The 17,529-nt window shown below is 36.6% G+C and overlaps 1 protein-coding gene across 1 annotated transcript in view; it reads right to left on the reverse strand.

Annotated features, from left to right (window-relative positions):
- Nucleotides 1-17,529, reverse strand: part of APPBP2 (amyloid beta precursor protein binding protein 2) — a 61,880-nt gene that overhangs the window by 31,689 nt on the left and 12,662 nt on the right. Inside the window, exons 2-3 of the mRNA XM_004434817.3 lie at nt 5,505-5,593; nt 3,070-3,221 (exon numbers count right to left, since the gene is read on the reverse strand). Of these exons, the coding sequence (XP_004434874.1) occupies nt 3,070-3,221; nt 5,505-5,593 (241 nt within the window). The remainder of the gene's footprint in view (nt 1-3,069; nt 3,222-5,504; nt 5,594-17,529) is intronic.

Genomic DNA, 17,529 nt, shown 5'->3' on the forward strand with positions numbered 1-17,529 from the left:
AGCCCTGTGTTTAGCCCAAAACAAAGTCTAATTGTGAAATTAAACAAAAAAAACAAAAAAACTTTCAAACGAGGGGAATTAGGTCAAAGTTGAGACCTTAAACAAGGAGTCAAGAGTTTTAACCCTTTAAGAATACTCTGTGCCTAAGAGCTGACATTTTCCAGTTAATTAGCTACTATATTCTAAGGATCCTAATACTTTCATTTTGCAGGATAAATATAACTTTTCAATCTCTCCCTACCCAATCCCAAAGAAGATAAACAAATCTGAATAAACTTAATCTTCTTAGTATAGCACCACATCATAGAGGATACATAGATAAAAAAGACACCGATACTTGCTCACCTCGTTTTTTTAGCAAGAAACTGAATTGCTGTCCTCCAACAGTCCTAATGCACAGGACATTTCCTTAGAATATTGTTCATTTTTTTAGAGGCTCTTACCCCTCATATTAGTTTAGTACATTTTTAATAGTGTCAACAGTCTTAATAGTGTCAACAGTGTCTGAGCCAAGAAAATACTATATTCTGCTCAGATATATATTTTATGTTTAATTCAAGTTATATGTAATCAAATATTTTAATTGGAGAGAAGTATGCTTTAGAACATTTTAGGGCCCTCACTAAGTGACAGGAAATAATAAGGTTATAATATCCATACTAAGCAACCTCCTTGTCATCATCCCAACATACTGTGTGCTATGATGGTTATTAGGCTACTGTCTCTTCTCAGCTTCAAATCAACCCTTCTAGACTCTGTTTTATGATGCTGGGGCTAGGACTCTGTAAACCAGAGAGAAAGAGAGACTGAAAGACTGCAGGAGCACAAGACACATGAGACACTCTTTGCTGTTTGTCAGCAAGGCCCCTGCTGACAGCAATGCCCCAGGATAATGCTTCTTTACTCTGGCAGTGTCAATTTATCCCAGTAAGCCAATTCCAGTTGCAGTTTTCCAACACTTGCAGAACCAGATTCACAGCACCCCATTAGAGACACCAGCACCAACCAGCCAGGTGCCCCTCTTAGAGGTCTAGGTTCTAGACCCATGGGCCCCCTACTCAGAGCTCTGAGGCATCAGGACTCGCCTAGCAGCATCACAGCTCTGCGAGGCACCTCCTCAAACTTCTAAATTTTAATAATTCCAACCTCATCCCCTGGTTCCCCAAGCCCTAAGTGTAGTAGTTGATTCCTGCAGTTGCAGTGTCCATAATATCCCAGTGTTCCATTTTTGTCTTTTCAGTTCTCTAATACCTGTTTAAAAATTCTTTATATTAAATTCTATCTCTACAACATGGATGGATCTTGAAAACATTATGCTAAATGAAACAAGTCAGTCACAAAGACCATATGTTTTATGAGTCCATTTCTATGAAATGTCCGGGATAGGTAAATCTATAGAGACAGAAAGTTGACTGATGGTTGCCTAGAGCTGGAGGGGCTGGAAGGAAATGAAGAGTAACTGCTAATGGGTTTGGGGTTCTTTCTGGGGTGATGACAACATTCTAAAACTTATTGTGGTGATGTTTTCACAACTCTAAACATACTAAAAACCTTTGAACTGTATACTTTAAATGGGTGAACTGTATGGTATGTGAATTATATCTCAATAAAGCTGTTATTTAAAAAATTATCTCCATCACTATATACTTATGGTATGAAGTTTTTTCACTGTTTTGGTAATTTTAGGATCAAGACTGATAATACAACTATGAGTTTGTTACGACTTGGTTCTATCTCCAAGGTATTTCTTCAACCTGGCTCATTACAATGGCTACATTGGTATAAGTGTTTGTGGACATGACAGAGGACCTCAATGAACACTAGCCTTCCTGCCTTTCACCTTCCTTGATACTAAATTTCTCCCACAGATTTTTACACGACCACCTAGGACTAAAGGGATGTCAATCTTAACATTCATCAAGATCACAAACACCACTGTTAGATATTCTTTGGTCAAAACTCTTTGCTGCAATTTATATTCCATGAGACTATCAAAGGATAAATGCCGAGGGTTCTTTTCAGGAAAGAATGTTATGAAGTTCCTCCAGCAAACTGTCTACGACCACTACAAAGAATTATTCTAAGACTGAAGGAAATAACCACGAAAATTTGTTGACAAAGTGTATGTGCATACGCATAAGAAGAGAGAAAACATGCACGTGCACACATTAATGTGAGAAGTTAAAAATGAAAGGTAGCCTGTGGTGATGGAACAGTCGGTAATGATGGTTACATGCATCTTTACATGAAATCAACCGCACAGAAACACACACACACACAAATGAGTACATGTTAAAATTAAATAAGGTCTGTAGTCTAGCTAACAGGGTTAAACCAGTATCAATTTCCTGGTTTTGATATTATCTGTGAATATACAACCATTTCAAAATAAAAAAATTTTTAAAAAGAAAGGTAGCAACAACTGTAATAAATAATTGCCTGAAACATACTCATCTATGTAGATTTGTGAAAAACATATAAAATGTTATCAAATATTAAACAATATTTTTCTGTATGTATAGCATACAAAACCTTCTCAGAATCCTTTTCCATTTATGTTTTCACTATTCTTCAAACATCACCACGAGGAAACAGAGAATTGCCTTCATTTTAGAGATGGAAACATTGAGGCCCCAAAAGGATTAAGTCTCATGTCACACAGCATACAGTAAGCTGGTGCAAGAGGCTGGAGACATGACATGGTAGAGAGACAGGTGGTTTGGAATCATATAGACGGAGGATTCTAAACTTAGCTCCACTTCTAGTTATGTGACTTGAGCAACTTACTTAACTTTTCTGAGTTTGTTTCCTCATTTGTAAAATGCTATTAATGCCATCACATCACTGGAATGCCATGAGGATTTAGAAAGATAAACATTTAAATGCCTAGTATAGTGGTTGGTGCAAAGTTAATGTTCAATAAGTCACACCTAGTTTTTCTGATGTTTTTCCCATAACCTCCTTATGTAGACTTTGGAAATGTCCTGGGAGAATCCTTTATTGTTAGCAGGTTTAATTCTGAGTCATGTCACAGGACAAAACTTAGTCCTCTATTTTACCATTACTTACCTAAAACAAAGCCAACCTGAATGGCTTTTTCCTTTACTGCAGCATCTGATTCTGCTATATAAGAGCACCGTCTACTGAATGAGTAGGCCAAGACTGAAGCAACTTTTACACCATGATCCATCAACGCCTGGAAACAATGATGAAGCAAATGTCTGAAAAAGAAGGAAAACGTTATTTTATAAAGGTAACATATTTTGGCCTTTAAGAAAGTGCTAGCTTGCTTTTTTTTAAAAATAACAGTACCATTATTTTCCATGATGGAGTAAGATAAAAAACCTCTTGCCTTACGAACTATGAGGCCATAATAATTCACTATTTAGCCTAGTATCTTTACTCAGTGGATCCCCGACAGACCCTGTATGTGTAAAGTGACAGCAATGAAGGATAAAACTAACTTTTAACATCAGTTTTAAAAACCAAATTGTCTTATAATTCAATAATAACTCAATTAAAAAATAGGCAATGGATTTGAATAGAGATTTCTCCAAAGAAAATATACAATAGCTAATAAGCACAAGAAAAGATAATCAACATCACTAGTCATTAGGGAAATGAAAATCAAAATCACAATGAGATACCACTTCACACCTGCTAGGATGGCTATAATAATAATTTAAAAAAAAAAATGATGGCAAGGATATGGGAAAACTGGAACCTTCATACATTGGTGGCAGGAATGTAAAACAGTGCAGTTGCTGCAGAAAACAGTTTAGAGGTTACTCAAAAAGTTAGGGCCGGCCCCATGGCTTAGCGGTTAAGTGCACGCGCTCCGCTGCTGGCAGCCCGGGTTCGGATCCCCGGCGCCCACCGCTTCTCCGGCTATGCTGGGGCCGCGTCCCACATACAGCAACTGGAAGGATGTGCAGCTATGACATACTACTATCTACTGGGGCTTTGGGGGGAAAATAAATAAATAAAATCTTTAAAAAAAAAAAAAAAAAAAAAGTTAAACATAGGGTTGTCATATGGATACATCCTAGCTATATATATAAGGGAATTAGAAACATATATCTATACAAAATCTTGTCCAGGAAGGTTCATAGCAGCATATTCACAATAGCCAAAAGGTGGAAACAACCCAAATGTTCATCAACAGGTAACTAGATAAATAAAACATATCTATACAATGGAAAATTATTCAGCCATAAAAAGGAAAGAAGTACTGATACAATCAACAACATGAATGAACCTTGAAAACATTATGATAAGTGAAAGCAGCCAGTCACAAAAAACCATATATTGTATGTTTCCATTTATATGATATGTCTAGAATGGGTAAATCCAGAAACACAAAGTAGATTCATGGTAGGCCAGGGACTGGTGGCAAAGGAAAGAGAGAGTGACTGTTAATGGGTACAGGGTTTCTTTTTGAAGTGATGAAAATGTTCTAGAATTAGACAGTGATAGTTACAAAACCTTGTGAATATACTAAAAGTTACTGAATTGTATAATTTAAACTGGTGAATTTTATGTATGTGAATTCTTTCTCAATAAAAAATTTATTAAAAACAAAACTGTAAATAATGAAGTCACTGCTTTGGATAAAGGGAAAAGAAGTCAAGCTACATGATTTTAGTTTCACAAATACAGTAAACACTTACCAAGGGATTTGGACTTGGTGAAAGATAACCTGAGAGATGAAAGAAATATATTCCACTAAATCTTTACAATGGCCATGTTTAGAACTGCAGAGAGAAATTCAAATCCCAGAAAGCTAAACTTTTCTTAAAGATAGTTTTTTAAAGTTTTTCTGTAGCCTTCTTTAAGCAAAATGAAGTTCTCATTTACTATTTTTTTTTTTACACATTGATTTTAATTAATCAACTAACCAAGAAGTTTCTCTATAGACTTAGTACGCAGGCCACATTTCGAAGTTATCCCTGAACAGTGAAATCATGTTAATTATTTTACCACCCTTCTCTAAAATACAAACTCCATGAGGAAGAGAAGATGTAGATCTTATTCAATGTCGTACTCCCAGCATCTAGAACAGTACCTGACATTCTAGGCGTTCAACAAGTATTTACTTAATTTGTTGAACAAATGAAACAACTTGGCAATATTCATATTAGAGATTAGCAATATTTTGTAAAACTACTTTCCTAGAAAGGTGGGTTCTAGGAAATAAAAATAGCATTTAAAAGGAAAAAGAAATAGCATTTAAAGCAAATTTGGGGAAGAACGCTAAGGAGAACAGCAAGTACGATCAAAGGCCATGTCACGTACACCTACATGTGGTTCTTCCTACATAATAGTCACATGGGAAAGATGAATTTGGCCTCCCTTTCTTGAACACAAAGAGTAATGGTGGAATTGATGGTTTCACAACAATATGAATGTACTTAACGCCAATGAATTGTACACTTAATAATGGTTACAACGGTAAAATTTAGGTTATGTACAGTTTTACCACAATTTTTAAAAAATGAATTTACCTTTTATCCAAAGCTCTCAATACTTTAGCAAAAACTTCCAATTCACAAAATTCACTGCCTAGTTGACATAAGCGTCCCTGTTGGTAAAGCTGAAATTAAAAAAAAAGGTAATTAAAAATTTTTAATTTAATTTTAATTTCTACTTTAATCATACTTATGAATATAATTCGATGGACTTAATATTTGATGAATTTAATGACTACTATCAAAGTGAGTATGATTACATAGCAATATCAGGAAAGATGCTTATGCTAAAACAAATGTAACAGTAAATTAACAAATTTCTACAAGTCATATAAAAACATTTTAATAGTTGTATATAATAGTTAGAAATTAATATCTGTAAAGTAATATCTGGTACATGGTTAAATATTATAAAGTGCTATATAATTATTTCTTTATTAAATAAACATAAAAAGTTATATTCAAGAAACTTTTATTTTTTTTTTTTAAAGATTTTATTTATTCATTTTTTCCCCCCAAAGCCCCAGTAGATAGTTGTATGTCGTAGGTTCACATCCTTCTAGTTGCTGTACGCGGGACCCGGCCCCGGGTTGGACGGAGATGTGGTGCCTCGGGGCGCGCCCGGGATCCGAACCCGGGCCGCCAGCATCAGAGCGCGCGCACTTAACCGCTAAGCCACGGAGCCGGCCCTCAAGAAACTTTTAAAATTAACTTTTTTCCTTTAAAAAAAAAACTGGATTGTTAATATAAAATTATCAAAACGAGAGCAAAGCAAACGTCCAGAAGCCAGAACTGGTCAATATGCTCCACTTAGGGCTCTTCAGACTACCACAAGATCAGTTCAGTTCTGGAAATGACACTTCAGAAGCAGACTAACAGGGGCCGGCCCCGTGGCTTAGTGGTTGGGTGCGTGCGCTCCGCTGCCGGCGGCCCGGGTTCGGATCCCGGGTGCGCACCGAGGCACCGCTCCTCCGGCCATGCTGAGGCCGCGTCCCACATGCAGCAACTGGAAGGATGTGCAGCTATGACAGACAACTATGTACTGGGGCTTTGGGGGAAAAATAAATAAATAAAAATCTTTAGAAGCAGACTAACAGCAGATCATGTCTAAAGTATTTTAGGATGGCAGGATTTCTAATCATGTCACAATCATTTACTCATTTTGCCTGACTTTTTAGAACGTCTATTTAAAATAATATTTTAGTAAATGTGTGAAATGTTTATCACAAATGATATATGCACATGGTTAAAAAGAGACAAATACTATTGCCCCTCTTTGCCCTGCCCCAGCTTCAGCAAATGCTTTTGAATTTATATATGCTTTATAAACACAGTGCCTTAGAAGGCAGGAATTTTGTTATGTTAATTCACTTTATATTATAGGCACTTAACACTTAGCTCAATTGATGACAACATGGGTTTCAGAAAGAGGACAAGACCTAGGGTTCATTCGCCAAATGGGCCAGTTAACTTTGCATAGGGAAAACATACTAAAAACTCAGCAAACTCTTGAGCATAAATCACTATCACAATGGAGGCCAGCTCAAATGAGGTAGATATATTAATGCAAATCAATAATAACCGCTGTGAAAAATTCGTAACAACTGCTTGAAGGGAGAGGGGACAGGGACCACCACATGCTCAGGAAGGGGAGGCAGAAATGTTATCTTCACATAATGGCTGGATACTCATATTAACAATAAACCTTCATGGGGCCGGCCCCGTGGCTTAGCAGTTAAGTGCGTGCACTCCACTGCTAGCGGCCTGGGTTCGGATCCCGGGCGCGCGCCGACGCACCGCTTCTCGGGCCATGCTGAGGCCACGTCCCACATACAGCAACTAGAAGGATGTGCAGCTATGACATATAACTATCTACTGGGGCTTTGGGGGAAAAAATAAATAAATAAATAAAATTAAAAAACAAAAAAAACAATAAACCTTCATGAAGAAAGATGTGTTATTTCTGAAGATGATTATGTTTTCTGTGTAAAAAAATAAGAACTTTTGGGAATGTATACAGTGAAATTCATTACTATTAATCACTGTCATATTTACTTTGACTATTAACCAGTAGAGAAACTCAGGGGAAATAAAGCTGAGAATTTACGACCAAATCCCTATTTTGAAGCTTAATAATGTGATAAATTTCTAATTTTGGGCAGAAATTCAAACATAATTATAAAAATAAATATATACACATACCCCAAAGAGTATAGGATAAAAAATCTTACCAAAATAACTCATCATTAGCAAACTTAAAGCTTAGAATTTCTTCTTTTTTTTGCTGAGGAATATTCACCCTGAGCTAACATCTGCTGCCAATCTTCCTCTTTTTTTTGCTTGAGGAAGATTAGCCATGAGCTAACATCTGTGCCAATCTTCCTCTGTTTTTTGTTTGAGGAAGATTAGCCGTGAGCTAACATCTGTGCCAATCTTCCTCTATTTTATATGTGGGTCGCTGCCACAGCATGGCTGATGAGTGGTGTAGGTCCATGACGGGGATCCAAACCTGCAAACCCGTGCTGCCATAGCAGAGCACACCGAACTTAACCACTACACCACGGGGCCGGCCCCTAGAATTTCTTTTGTAAGACAAAAGAAATGAAAGAAGTCATACAACTTTTTTGCCTGTACTCAACAATCAAATAAAGACAATTAAACTAAATTTTGTATGTTCTACAACTCATAGTATTTCTTTAAAGACTGAAAATTGGTATATCCTACTAAATAGGATTTGAAACTAAAATTTAGGAAAGTTGCTACCTTAGTTACAATTGTAAATATATTGTAAATACGCCCTATTAACGAGCACAAGCATTTTTTCACTCAGCAGTTCAATTTTTCTAGCTAAAAATGAGTTCACATTTAAATTCTGGGGAGAGGGTAACGATTTAATTGTTTCAAATCATCCTTTACCAGGTTTATTAAAAAAAAAAAAAACAAACACAAATTTATACATTTTTGGATACCGATCCAGAATAAAAATAGCATCTAATCCTTACAGAGATCGTCTATGTGTCAGGCACTGTTCTAAGTGCTTTTCATAAGTAACTCTTCTATCTTTCCACAGATGAGGAAACTGAGGCATACTGTATAAAGTTAAATCACCTGCTTAAAATCCCACAACTAAGAAGTGGCAAAGCAAGAATCTGGCCTCAGGTAGTTTGTCATTACATCCATGTTCTTAATAACTTACACTATACTGCCTCTTGAAGACAATATATCAGGAAGTAAGAAAGAGTATAAAATGGAAAACTAACATTTTTATAGAAATAGTAGAAGTATTAAAGATTAATCCCTTCGTAGATTTTTTTATGGCTGAGTAGTATTCCATTGTATATATATACCACATCTTCTTTATCCATTCATCCGCTGATGGGCACTTGGGTTGCTTCCACATCTGGGCTGTTGTGAATAATGCTGCAATGAACACAGGGGTGCATAAATCTCTTTGAATTGTTGACTTCAAGTTCTTTGGATAAATATCCAGTAGCAGGATAGCTGGGTCATATGGTACTTCTATTTTTAATTTTTTGAGAAATCTCCATACTGTTTTCCATAGTGGCTGCACCAGTTTTCATTCCCACCAGCAGTGTATGAGGGTTCCCTTTTCTCCACAGCCTCTCTGACATTTGTTATTTTTTGTCTTGGTAATTACAGCCATTCTGACAAGTGTAAGGTGATATCTCATTGTAGTTTTGATTTGCATTTCCCTAATTTTTAATGACGTTGAACATCTTTTCATGTGCCTGTTGGCCATCTGTATATCTTCTTTGGAAAAATGTCTGTTGGTATCCTCTGTCCATTTTCTGATAGGGTTGTTTTTCTGTGGTTGAGTTGTATGAGTTCTTTATATACTTTGGAAATTAACCCCTTGTCAGATATATGATTTGCAAGTATGTTCTCTCATATGGTGGGCTGTCTTTCCATTTTGTTCATGGTTTCCTTTGCTTTCCAGGAGCTCTTTAGTCTAGTCCCATTTGTTTATTTTTTCTTTTGTTTCCCATGCCTGAGTAGACACGGTATTTGAAAAGACGATGTTAAGACTGATGTCAAAGAGCGTACCACCTATATTTTCTTCTAAGAGTTTTACAGTTTCAGGTCTCGCTTTCAAGTCTTTAATCCATTCTAATTTTTGTGTATGGTGTAAGATAATGGTCTACATTCATTCTTTTGCATGTGGCTGTCCAGTTTTCCCAACACCATTTATTGAAGAGACTTTCCTTTCTCCATTGTATGTTCTTGGCTCCTCTGTTGAAGATCAGCTGTCCACAGATGTGTGATTTTATTTCTGGGCTTTCAATTCTGTTCTATTGATATGTGCGTCTGTTTTTGTGCCAGTACCAGGCTGTTTTGACCTTTTTTTTTTTTTTTTGATGAGGAAGATTCCCTCTGAGCTACCATCTGTTACCAATCTTCCTCTTTGTGCTTGAGGAAGAGTCGCCCTGAGCTAACATCTGTGCCAATCTTCCTCGATTTTGTATCTGGGTTGTCACCACAGCACAGCTTGACGAGTGGTGTAGGGCTGCACCTGGGATCCAAACTGGTGAACCCAGGGCTGCTGAAGCGGAACGTGCTGGACTTAACCACTATGCCACGGGGCCAGCCTGAAATATTCTTTTTTTTCGATGAGGAAGAAAAATACCTGTGCCCATCTTCCTCTATTTTATGTGGGATGCCTGCCACAGCATGGCGTGATAAGCGATGCATAGGTCCACACCCGGGATCCAAACCTGCAAACCCCAGGCCACTAAAGCAGAGTGTGCAAACTTAACCACTACACCAGGGGGCCGGCCCACCATGCTGTTTTGATTACTATAACTTTGTAGTATATTTTGAAGTTAGGTTTGTGATGCCTCCAGCTTTGTTCTTTTTTCTCAGGATTGCTTTAGCTATTCAGGGTCTTTTGTTGTTCCATATAAGTTTTAGGATTCTTTGTTCTAGTTCTGTGAAGAATGTCACTGAGATTCTGATTGGGATTGCACTGAATCTGTGAATTGCTTTAGGTAATATGGACATTTTAACTATGTTTATTCTTCCAATCCATGAACATGGAATATCTTTCCATTTCTTTATACCATGATTCTTTGCTGGTTAATTTGTAACTCATCCTAATGGTCTCAACTGATATGTCACTTCATCATAGAGACCTTCCCCTTGACTTTCCAATCTAAATTCTGTTCCCTGTTATACTTTCTCATGACACACTGTATTCTTCCTCCACAGTAGCATCAAGACATGTATGCAGGCATTCACTTAAATGATAATTTGTTAAACATGTCACTCCACTACACTCTACATTCTATGAGGTGACCACTGTCACCATTATATCTCCAATACCAAGCACAGTGCCTAGTATTAGATATACATTCAACATTTTCTGAGTGCATAACCCAAATTGGTAGCAACCTACTTTGGATGGAACTCAGAACCTTAGAAGAAACAAAAAAATTCAAGACTCTCTACTCTGGAGTTTATCATTAGAGAATCAAGTATTTAGTGCTGTTACTCTATCATTATTTATTGAAACTGCCCAAATTCATCTGATGAATTTCATACGAGGGGAAAAAACTTGATTTCATACATAGTTACTTATTGTCTCCCTAACCAGACTGTAAACACCTTAGAGAGAAACATTTACAAAGCAGTCTTATGTCCTATCTCTATAGTACTCTGTATAGAACAGTGGTCAGGCAATGAACTCTGAGAACGCAAACTTAAAAAGCTGGAGTCGTGAAGAACATAAAGTGCCAGTACCTATATGGAAAAATCAAGAACAAATTCTAAATAATAGCTGCTTAAATTTATAGACAAAAATAGGTGTTTCCTATTTTAACATCTGATCTTTAGCAAGTACCCTGGCATATTCATCACATAAATCTCCTAGCTTACTCCTAGCCTTATCTTTGTGATTTTCACATCAAAGGCATGAATATGACAGCTAGGAATATTCTACTTACTATTTGTTTTTATTAACTTAATAAATATCAGGAACATTTGTGTAAGGCACTGTGCTAGGTATGGGGAATATAGCGGTGACTATGGTCATCCCAGGAATACAAAGTCAGTAAGAACTGATCTTTGATCTCAAAAAATTTAGAATCTGTTCATAGCAGAAAAATAAATAATGTGCACAGATTATATAATGGAGGTAGGCAGAGCGTTTTAGGAACACTGACTTCAAGGAAGAATTTCAGCTGAGTTTTGAAGAGGAACGGGAGTAAAGCTCCTGGAAATATGGCAGATGGCACTGACACATAGGAAAACCTTCTAGCCCCTTTCCAAACACAGGGACATGCAGGATAAAATATCACAAAACAACTTCAGGATAAATAGCAGAGTTTGAAACCAAGAGCAGAAGCTCTACAGCTGCCAAAAATTAAGACACAAACTCAAAAACAGCTGGAAAGGAAGAAAAAAAGAACAGTTTATACCTCCAAATCGCTATGGGCTAGAGTGCAAAGATCAGAGAGGAGAGAGTCCAAGCAGCAGATCCTTGTAAACAAAGAGACCTGGAGCTGAACTACAGTAGTCCCCCTTATCCCCAGGGGATACATTCCAAGACCCCCAGCGGATGCCTGAAACCACGGACAGTACCAAACCCTAGATATACTATGTTTCTTCCTATACACACATATCTATGATAAAGTTTAATTCATAAGTTAGGCACAGTAAGAGATTAACAACAACATAATAAAATAGAACAATTATAACAATATACTGTAATAAAAGTTACCACAGATCTTAGCAACCTCAGCATATGACTTTTCTCAAGCCAAGAACTTGCACCTTTTCACTTAAAGGAAGCACTTAAGGCTTCTCTCTGGCATATCAGAATTGCCAGCATCACTACTCTTGTGCTTTGGGGCCATTGTTAAGTAAATTAAGGGTTATTTGAACACAAGCACTGAGATACTGCAAGGGTCGATCAGATAACAGAGATTGCTACTAAATGACTAATGGGTGGGTAGTGTATACAGTGTGGATACGCTGGACAAGGGGATGATTCAAGTCCTGGGCTGGACAGAGGGAGAAGGCTCGAGATTTCATCTCGCTACTCCGAGTGGCATGCAATTTAAAACTTAGGAATTGTTTATTTTGGGAATTTTCCATTTAATATTTTCAGACCGCAGTTTATCGAGGGTAACTGAAACTGTGGAAAGCGAAACTGAGGGTAAGGGAGGACTACCTGTACCTGCCTAAAGTCAGGAGTAAAAAGAACATCTAGAACAGGCTAGAACATCTCCCATAGCCTTAGCATAAAGTCTGCTGTGAAAAACTGAAACCTCTAGCCTAAGACACATGAGACTATGTAGTCCAAATTCACACTACCTAGATTATTTACAGACCCCAAACCCAGAAACTGGGATTAAAAACTGGCCTGAAACCAGTGAAACCCATGAGGTCCCCACAGAGGCAAAGGCTAAAACACCTAGAAGGAATGATGAAAATGTTTTATACAGTGATGACTGAAACCCAGATTGCAGGAAACTCTGTAGAGTCTACAGGACAAAGGATCCCATTTCTTCAACAAATAAATAGCAAAGGTAAAAAAAAAACAAAGGGACAGGGAACCTACAGATCAAGAGAGAATTAAGAGATATATCAACCAACAGCCAAGGTATAGAACTTACCTGGATCCTGATCCAAACAAGCAAACTGTAAATATATATATATGGCATTTGAAACAACTGCAAATTTGAATGGATATTTAATAACATTAAGGAATTACTGTTCATTTTTCTTAGGTGTTATGATAGCATGGTGACTACTAAAATATTTACAGAAAAAATTATATGTCTAGATTTGCTTCTAAATACTACAGGAAAGGTATGTGGGTGGGAGAACAGATTCAGCAACAAGACTAGCCAAGAATTGGTAACTGTTAAAGCTGGGCGATGGACACATGGAGGTCCATTATTCTATTTTTTTTTTTTTTTTTAATTTTTATTTATTTATTTATTTTTCCCCCCAAAGCTCCAGTAGATAGTTGTATGTCATAGGTGCACATCCTTCTAGTTGCTGTATGTGGGACACGGCCTCAGCATGGCGGGAAAAGTGGTCGGTATGTCGGTGTGTGCCCAGGATCCGAACCCAGGCCGCCAGCAGCGGAGTGTGTGCACTTAACCGCTAAGCCACGGGCCGGCCCTATTCTATTTTGTGTTTAATTTTTTCCATAATAAAAGGTTTATAAGAAAGAATGTATCCTTTATCTCTAAACAAATGTATCCTTTACCTCTACAATAAATAAAAGTAGTAATATTTTAACACACATGTGCTATCTTCACTTTTAAGATACATTTATTCTTGTCTAATCTCAAAATCTGAAATGTAGCTCTGAAAAAATTCACATTGGTATAAACTTGATATTCCTTTAATTTGTTCTTATATTGTATATTATATGTAATGTCCTTTATCTGTTGTTTGACTGCATTGTGATCTCAGATTGTAAATTCTTGGATTAAAGCTAATATCATAGCAGTATTTTAACAAAATGCACATGTAATTAAAAGGTAAATGCTTTCTTCTGGAGATAAGCCAACATTTAAATTTCTAGCTTATTAACATTTTAATTTCTCAGCCATTCTACACTCATTGGTTCTATGTCATGCTTTTAAAAAAATATACAACTGATCAACATGATTATTTGGATCTTGCGGGGCAAAGTGTTTCTTTGCTTATTGGTAAGTAAGCCAAAGGGTTAAGTGGACATGTTCATATTATTAAAAACCACAAGAAATAGATAGTTAACACTCAAATGAGAGGACACCACCTTACTAACGTTTAAACATGCTGTCCACATATGAAGATGTTACTAGACCCACCATCCATTGAACAAAAAATTAAGAGTTTTTTTTCCCCAACTGTTACGAGAACGAACTTATGTCTAGTACCCAGATTCTCTAACTCTATCCCTAACATGATGGGTCAATGGCATAATTTTCAAGAGAGCATGATTGTGTTAATGGTGGAAGACACTATCATGATACAAACGGAAGGTGAAAACAAAAATCTAGTTAGAGATCTAACCAACAATGATAACCAGACACAAATAACTCAATACATATCAGCAATCTCTATATTTGGCTAAGAAGTTTCCCAGCTTCTCTTCTTAAAGCTTCACTACCAATCTGTGTTGAAAATTAGAAGTGTATCCATGAGTAGAGAGAGGGTAATATGGTTATAAGAAAACTCATTCTGTATTTTAGATAACTGTAAAACATTTGTTTCCTCTGATTTCAGAAGAATTACATATACATTTTTAGAAAAATTAGAAAATGTAGAAAAGAAATTATATAAAAGAAAAACATTCACTCAATTTTCCTGTCTAGAGAAAATCACCGTCAACATAGTGGCACATTTCTGTTCAGTCGTCTTTTTCTTCTTGATTTGCAGGAGTTATGAGTATGTTCCATACACTTTAATCCTTCATTCTGTAAGTTAACTTTTTTCCATTACACATTTTTATTAATTTTGGTTCCAAAATATGTTTTTTGGGATTCTGATTAAGTTTACCCTGAATATACAGATTTAGAGAGAAATTCTATCTTTAAAACTCCGAATCTTCCAATCTAGGAACAAAATATGTCTCTTCTACATTTATTAAAGACTTTTAGATTTCTGTATACCTCTTTTCTGATTTACTCCATGGCATGTTTTCTGTTATTTTGAGTAAGATATATTCTTTCCTATATTGCATAGAGAAAAATCATTGAATTTTTAATTATAAATGTGTAATAATCCCCTATACTGAATTATCTTATTGCTATAGTTTTTCAGTTGATTTTGCCAGCGTTTTCTTTATTCTAACTGCATTGGCTGGCACTTCAAGAATGCTGAATATGCAGTACAGTTCCAGGACTAAGTCTGAAAGTCTTTTTTTAAAAAAATTTAATGATACTGATAATAGAAGATATCTTATTATAGTCCTGATTTTCATCAGAATGCTTGAAGTGTTTCACCACTAAGTATTTTTGTTTAGTGGTGAATATTATCCTTTGATTAGGTATATGTTTATAATGTCAATCGGTGTGTTTCCTATTAAAGTTTAATAGAAGAGATGTTAAATTTTTATATTATGATGGTTTTCCTATCTTATTAATATGGTGAATTATATTAACAGATTTGCTAATATGCATTAGCTATTATTTTACCCGGAATTTTTGCTTCAAATGAGGTTTTCTAGAGACTTTTGTTTTTGTTTTTTTTTTGGTGAGGAAGATCAGCCCTGAGCTAACATCCATGCTAATCCTCCTCTTTTTGCTGAGGAAGACCGGCTCTGAGCTAACATCTATTGCCAATCCTCCTCCTTTTTTTTCCCCCAAAGCCCCAGTAGATAGTTGTACGTCATAGTTGCACATCCTTCTAGTTGCTGTATGTGGGACGCCGCCTCAGCATGGCCGGAGAAGCGGTGCGTCGGTGCGCGCCCGGGATCCGAATCCGGCCAGCAGTGGAGCGTGCGCGCTTAACTGCTAAGCCACGGGGCCAGCCCCTCTAGAGACTTTCTTTTTATGCTATCTTAGGCTCAGGTATTCGTGTTACGTCGACCTCTTTTATTTTTTATTTTTTTGGTGAGGAAGATTGGCCCTGAGTTAACATCCATCACCAATCTTCCTCTTTTTGCTTGAGGAAGAGAAGCCCCAAGCTAACATCTGTGCCAATCTTCCTCTATTTTGTATGTGGGTTGCTGCAACAGCATGGCTTGATGAGTGGTGTAGGAATACGCCCAGGATCCAAACCCGCGAACCCAGGCTGCCTAAGAGAGGACCAAACTTAACCACTACGCCACCGGGTTGGCTCCGATTTTACTTTTTTTGTTGTTTTGTTTGTTTGGTTTGTTTTTGAGGAAGACTGGCCCTGAGCTAACATCTGTTGCCCATCTTTCTCTTTTTTTTTTTTTTCTCCCCAGCACATAGTTGTATACCTAGTTGTAGGTCCTTCTAGTTCTTCTATGTGCGATGCCACCTCAGCATGGCTCAATGAGCAATGAGTAGGTCCACGCCCAGGATCCAAACCGGCGAAGCCCAGGCCACCAAAGCAGAATGGCGAACTTAACCACTAAACCACCAGGCTGGCCCCTACTTTTTTTTTTTTAATTGGAAAGAATTAGGTAGGTGTGGAACCCGTTAAATATCAGTAGCGTCAACTGTTCTTTGAATACATCCAAGAAAGTGTCAGAAGTTGGCAGGAGTTTTTGTTTGTTTGCTGAGGGAGGAGGCAGATGGACAAAGGGAGAAGTATAATTTCTCAATTTCTTTTCCCATTTTCAGTCTATTAACTTCTCTCTTGGGTCATTTGCATTTTCCTAGAAATGTAATTTCAGTAAGGTTTTCAGACTGATTAGCATAGAATTATACAAGCTATTCTACATCTAAAGAAGCTTCTCTACAATTTAAAAAGCTATTTTTCCCCTTTCCATTGTATCTATGGTTGTTTTTTCTTTCTCATTCCTAATTTTGAGAATGTGAGCTTTCTCTCATGTGTCTTGATTTGGCTAGCCAGTGAATTAACTATTTAATTATTTGAATTTATTTTTCTTTGTAAACAACCACTTGGACTTATTTCTCATTCATACCGACAAATATTTTAGAATATCAGTTTTTAGGCTATTCTCTTCTTAGTACAACTTTGTGCCCCAGATATTTTATTCTTAAAAATTCAATTTTACTTCTTCTTTTATATATCAAAATAATACATGGTCATAAAAATCCAAGTATTAAAAAAATAGAGACTATAGTACAAAACAAAACACAACTGCAATCTTACCCCTTGAGTAAACACCATTAAAATTTGGTGTTCCTCCAGATTCTTTTTTTCAATGCATAAACAAATGTACATATTTATTCCCCCACTTACAAAAAACAACAACAAACAGGATTTTGTTATTAACACTACTTTGTAACAAGCTTTATATTCTCCCCACTTGAGGTACTCTGGCATCTCTACCCTAGTATATAGCATCCTCATTCTTTATAACTGCAGTATAATATTCCATTTCTGACTGATTAACATATAGTTATTTCCAATTTTTACCATCATAAACAATACTAAACACCCCTGA

This window comes from Ceratotherium simum, chromosome 16, assembly GCF_057802395.1.
Source record: "Ceratotherium simum simum isolate JZ-2026a chromosome 16, ASM5780239v1, whole genome shotgun sequence".
NCBI lineage: Eukaryota > Metazoa > Chordata > Mammalia > Perissodactyla > Rhinocerotidae > Ceratotherium > Ceratotherium simum.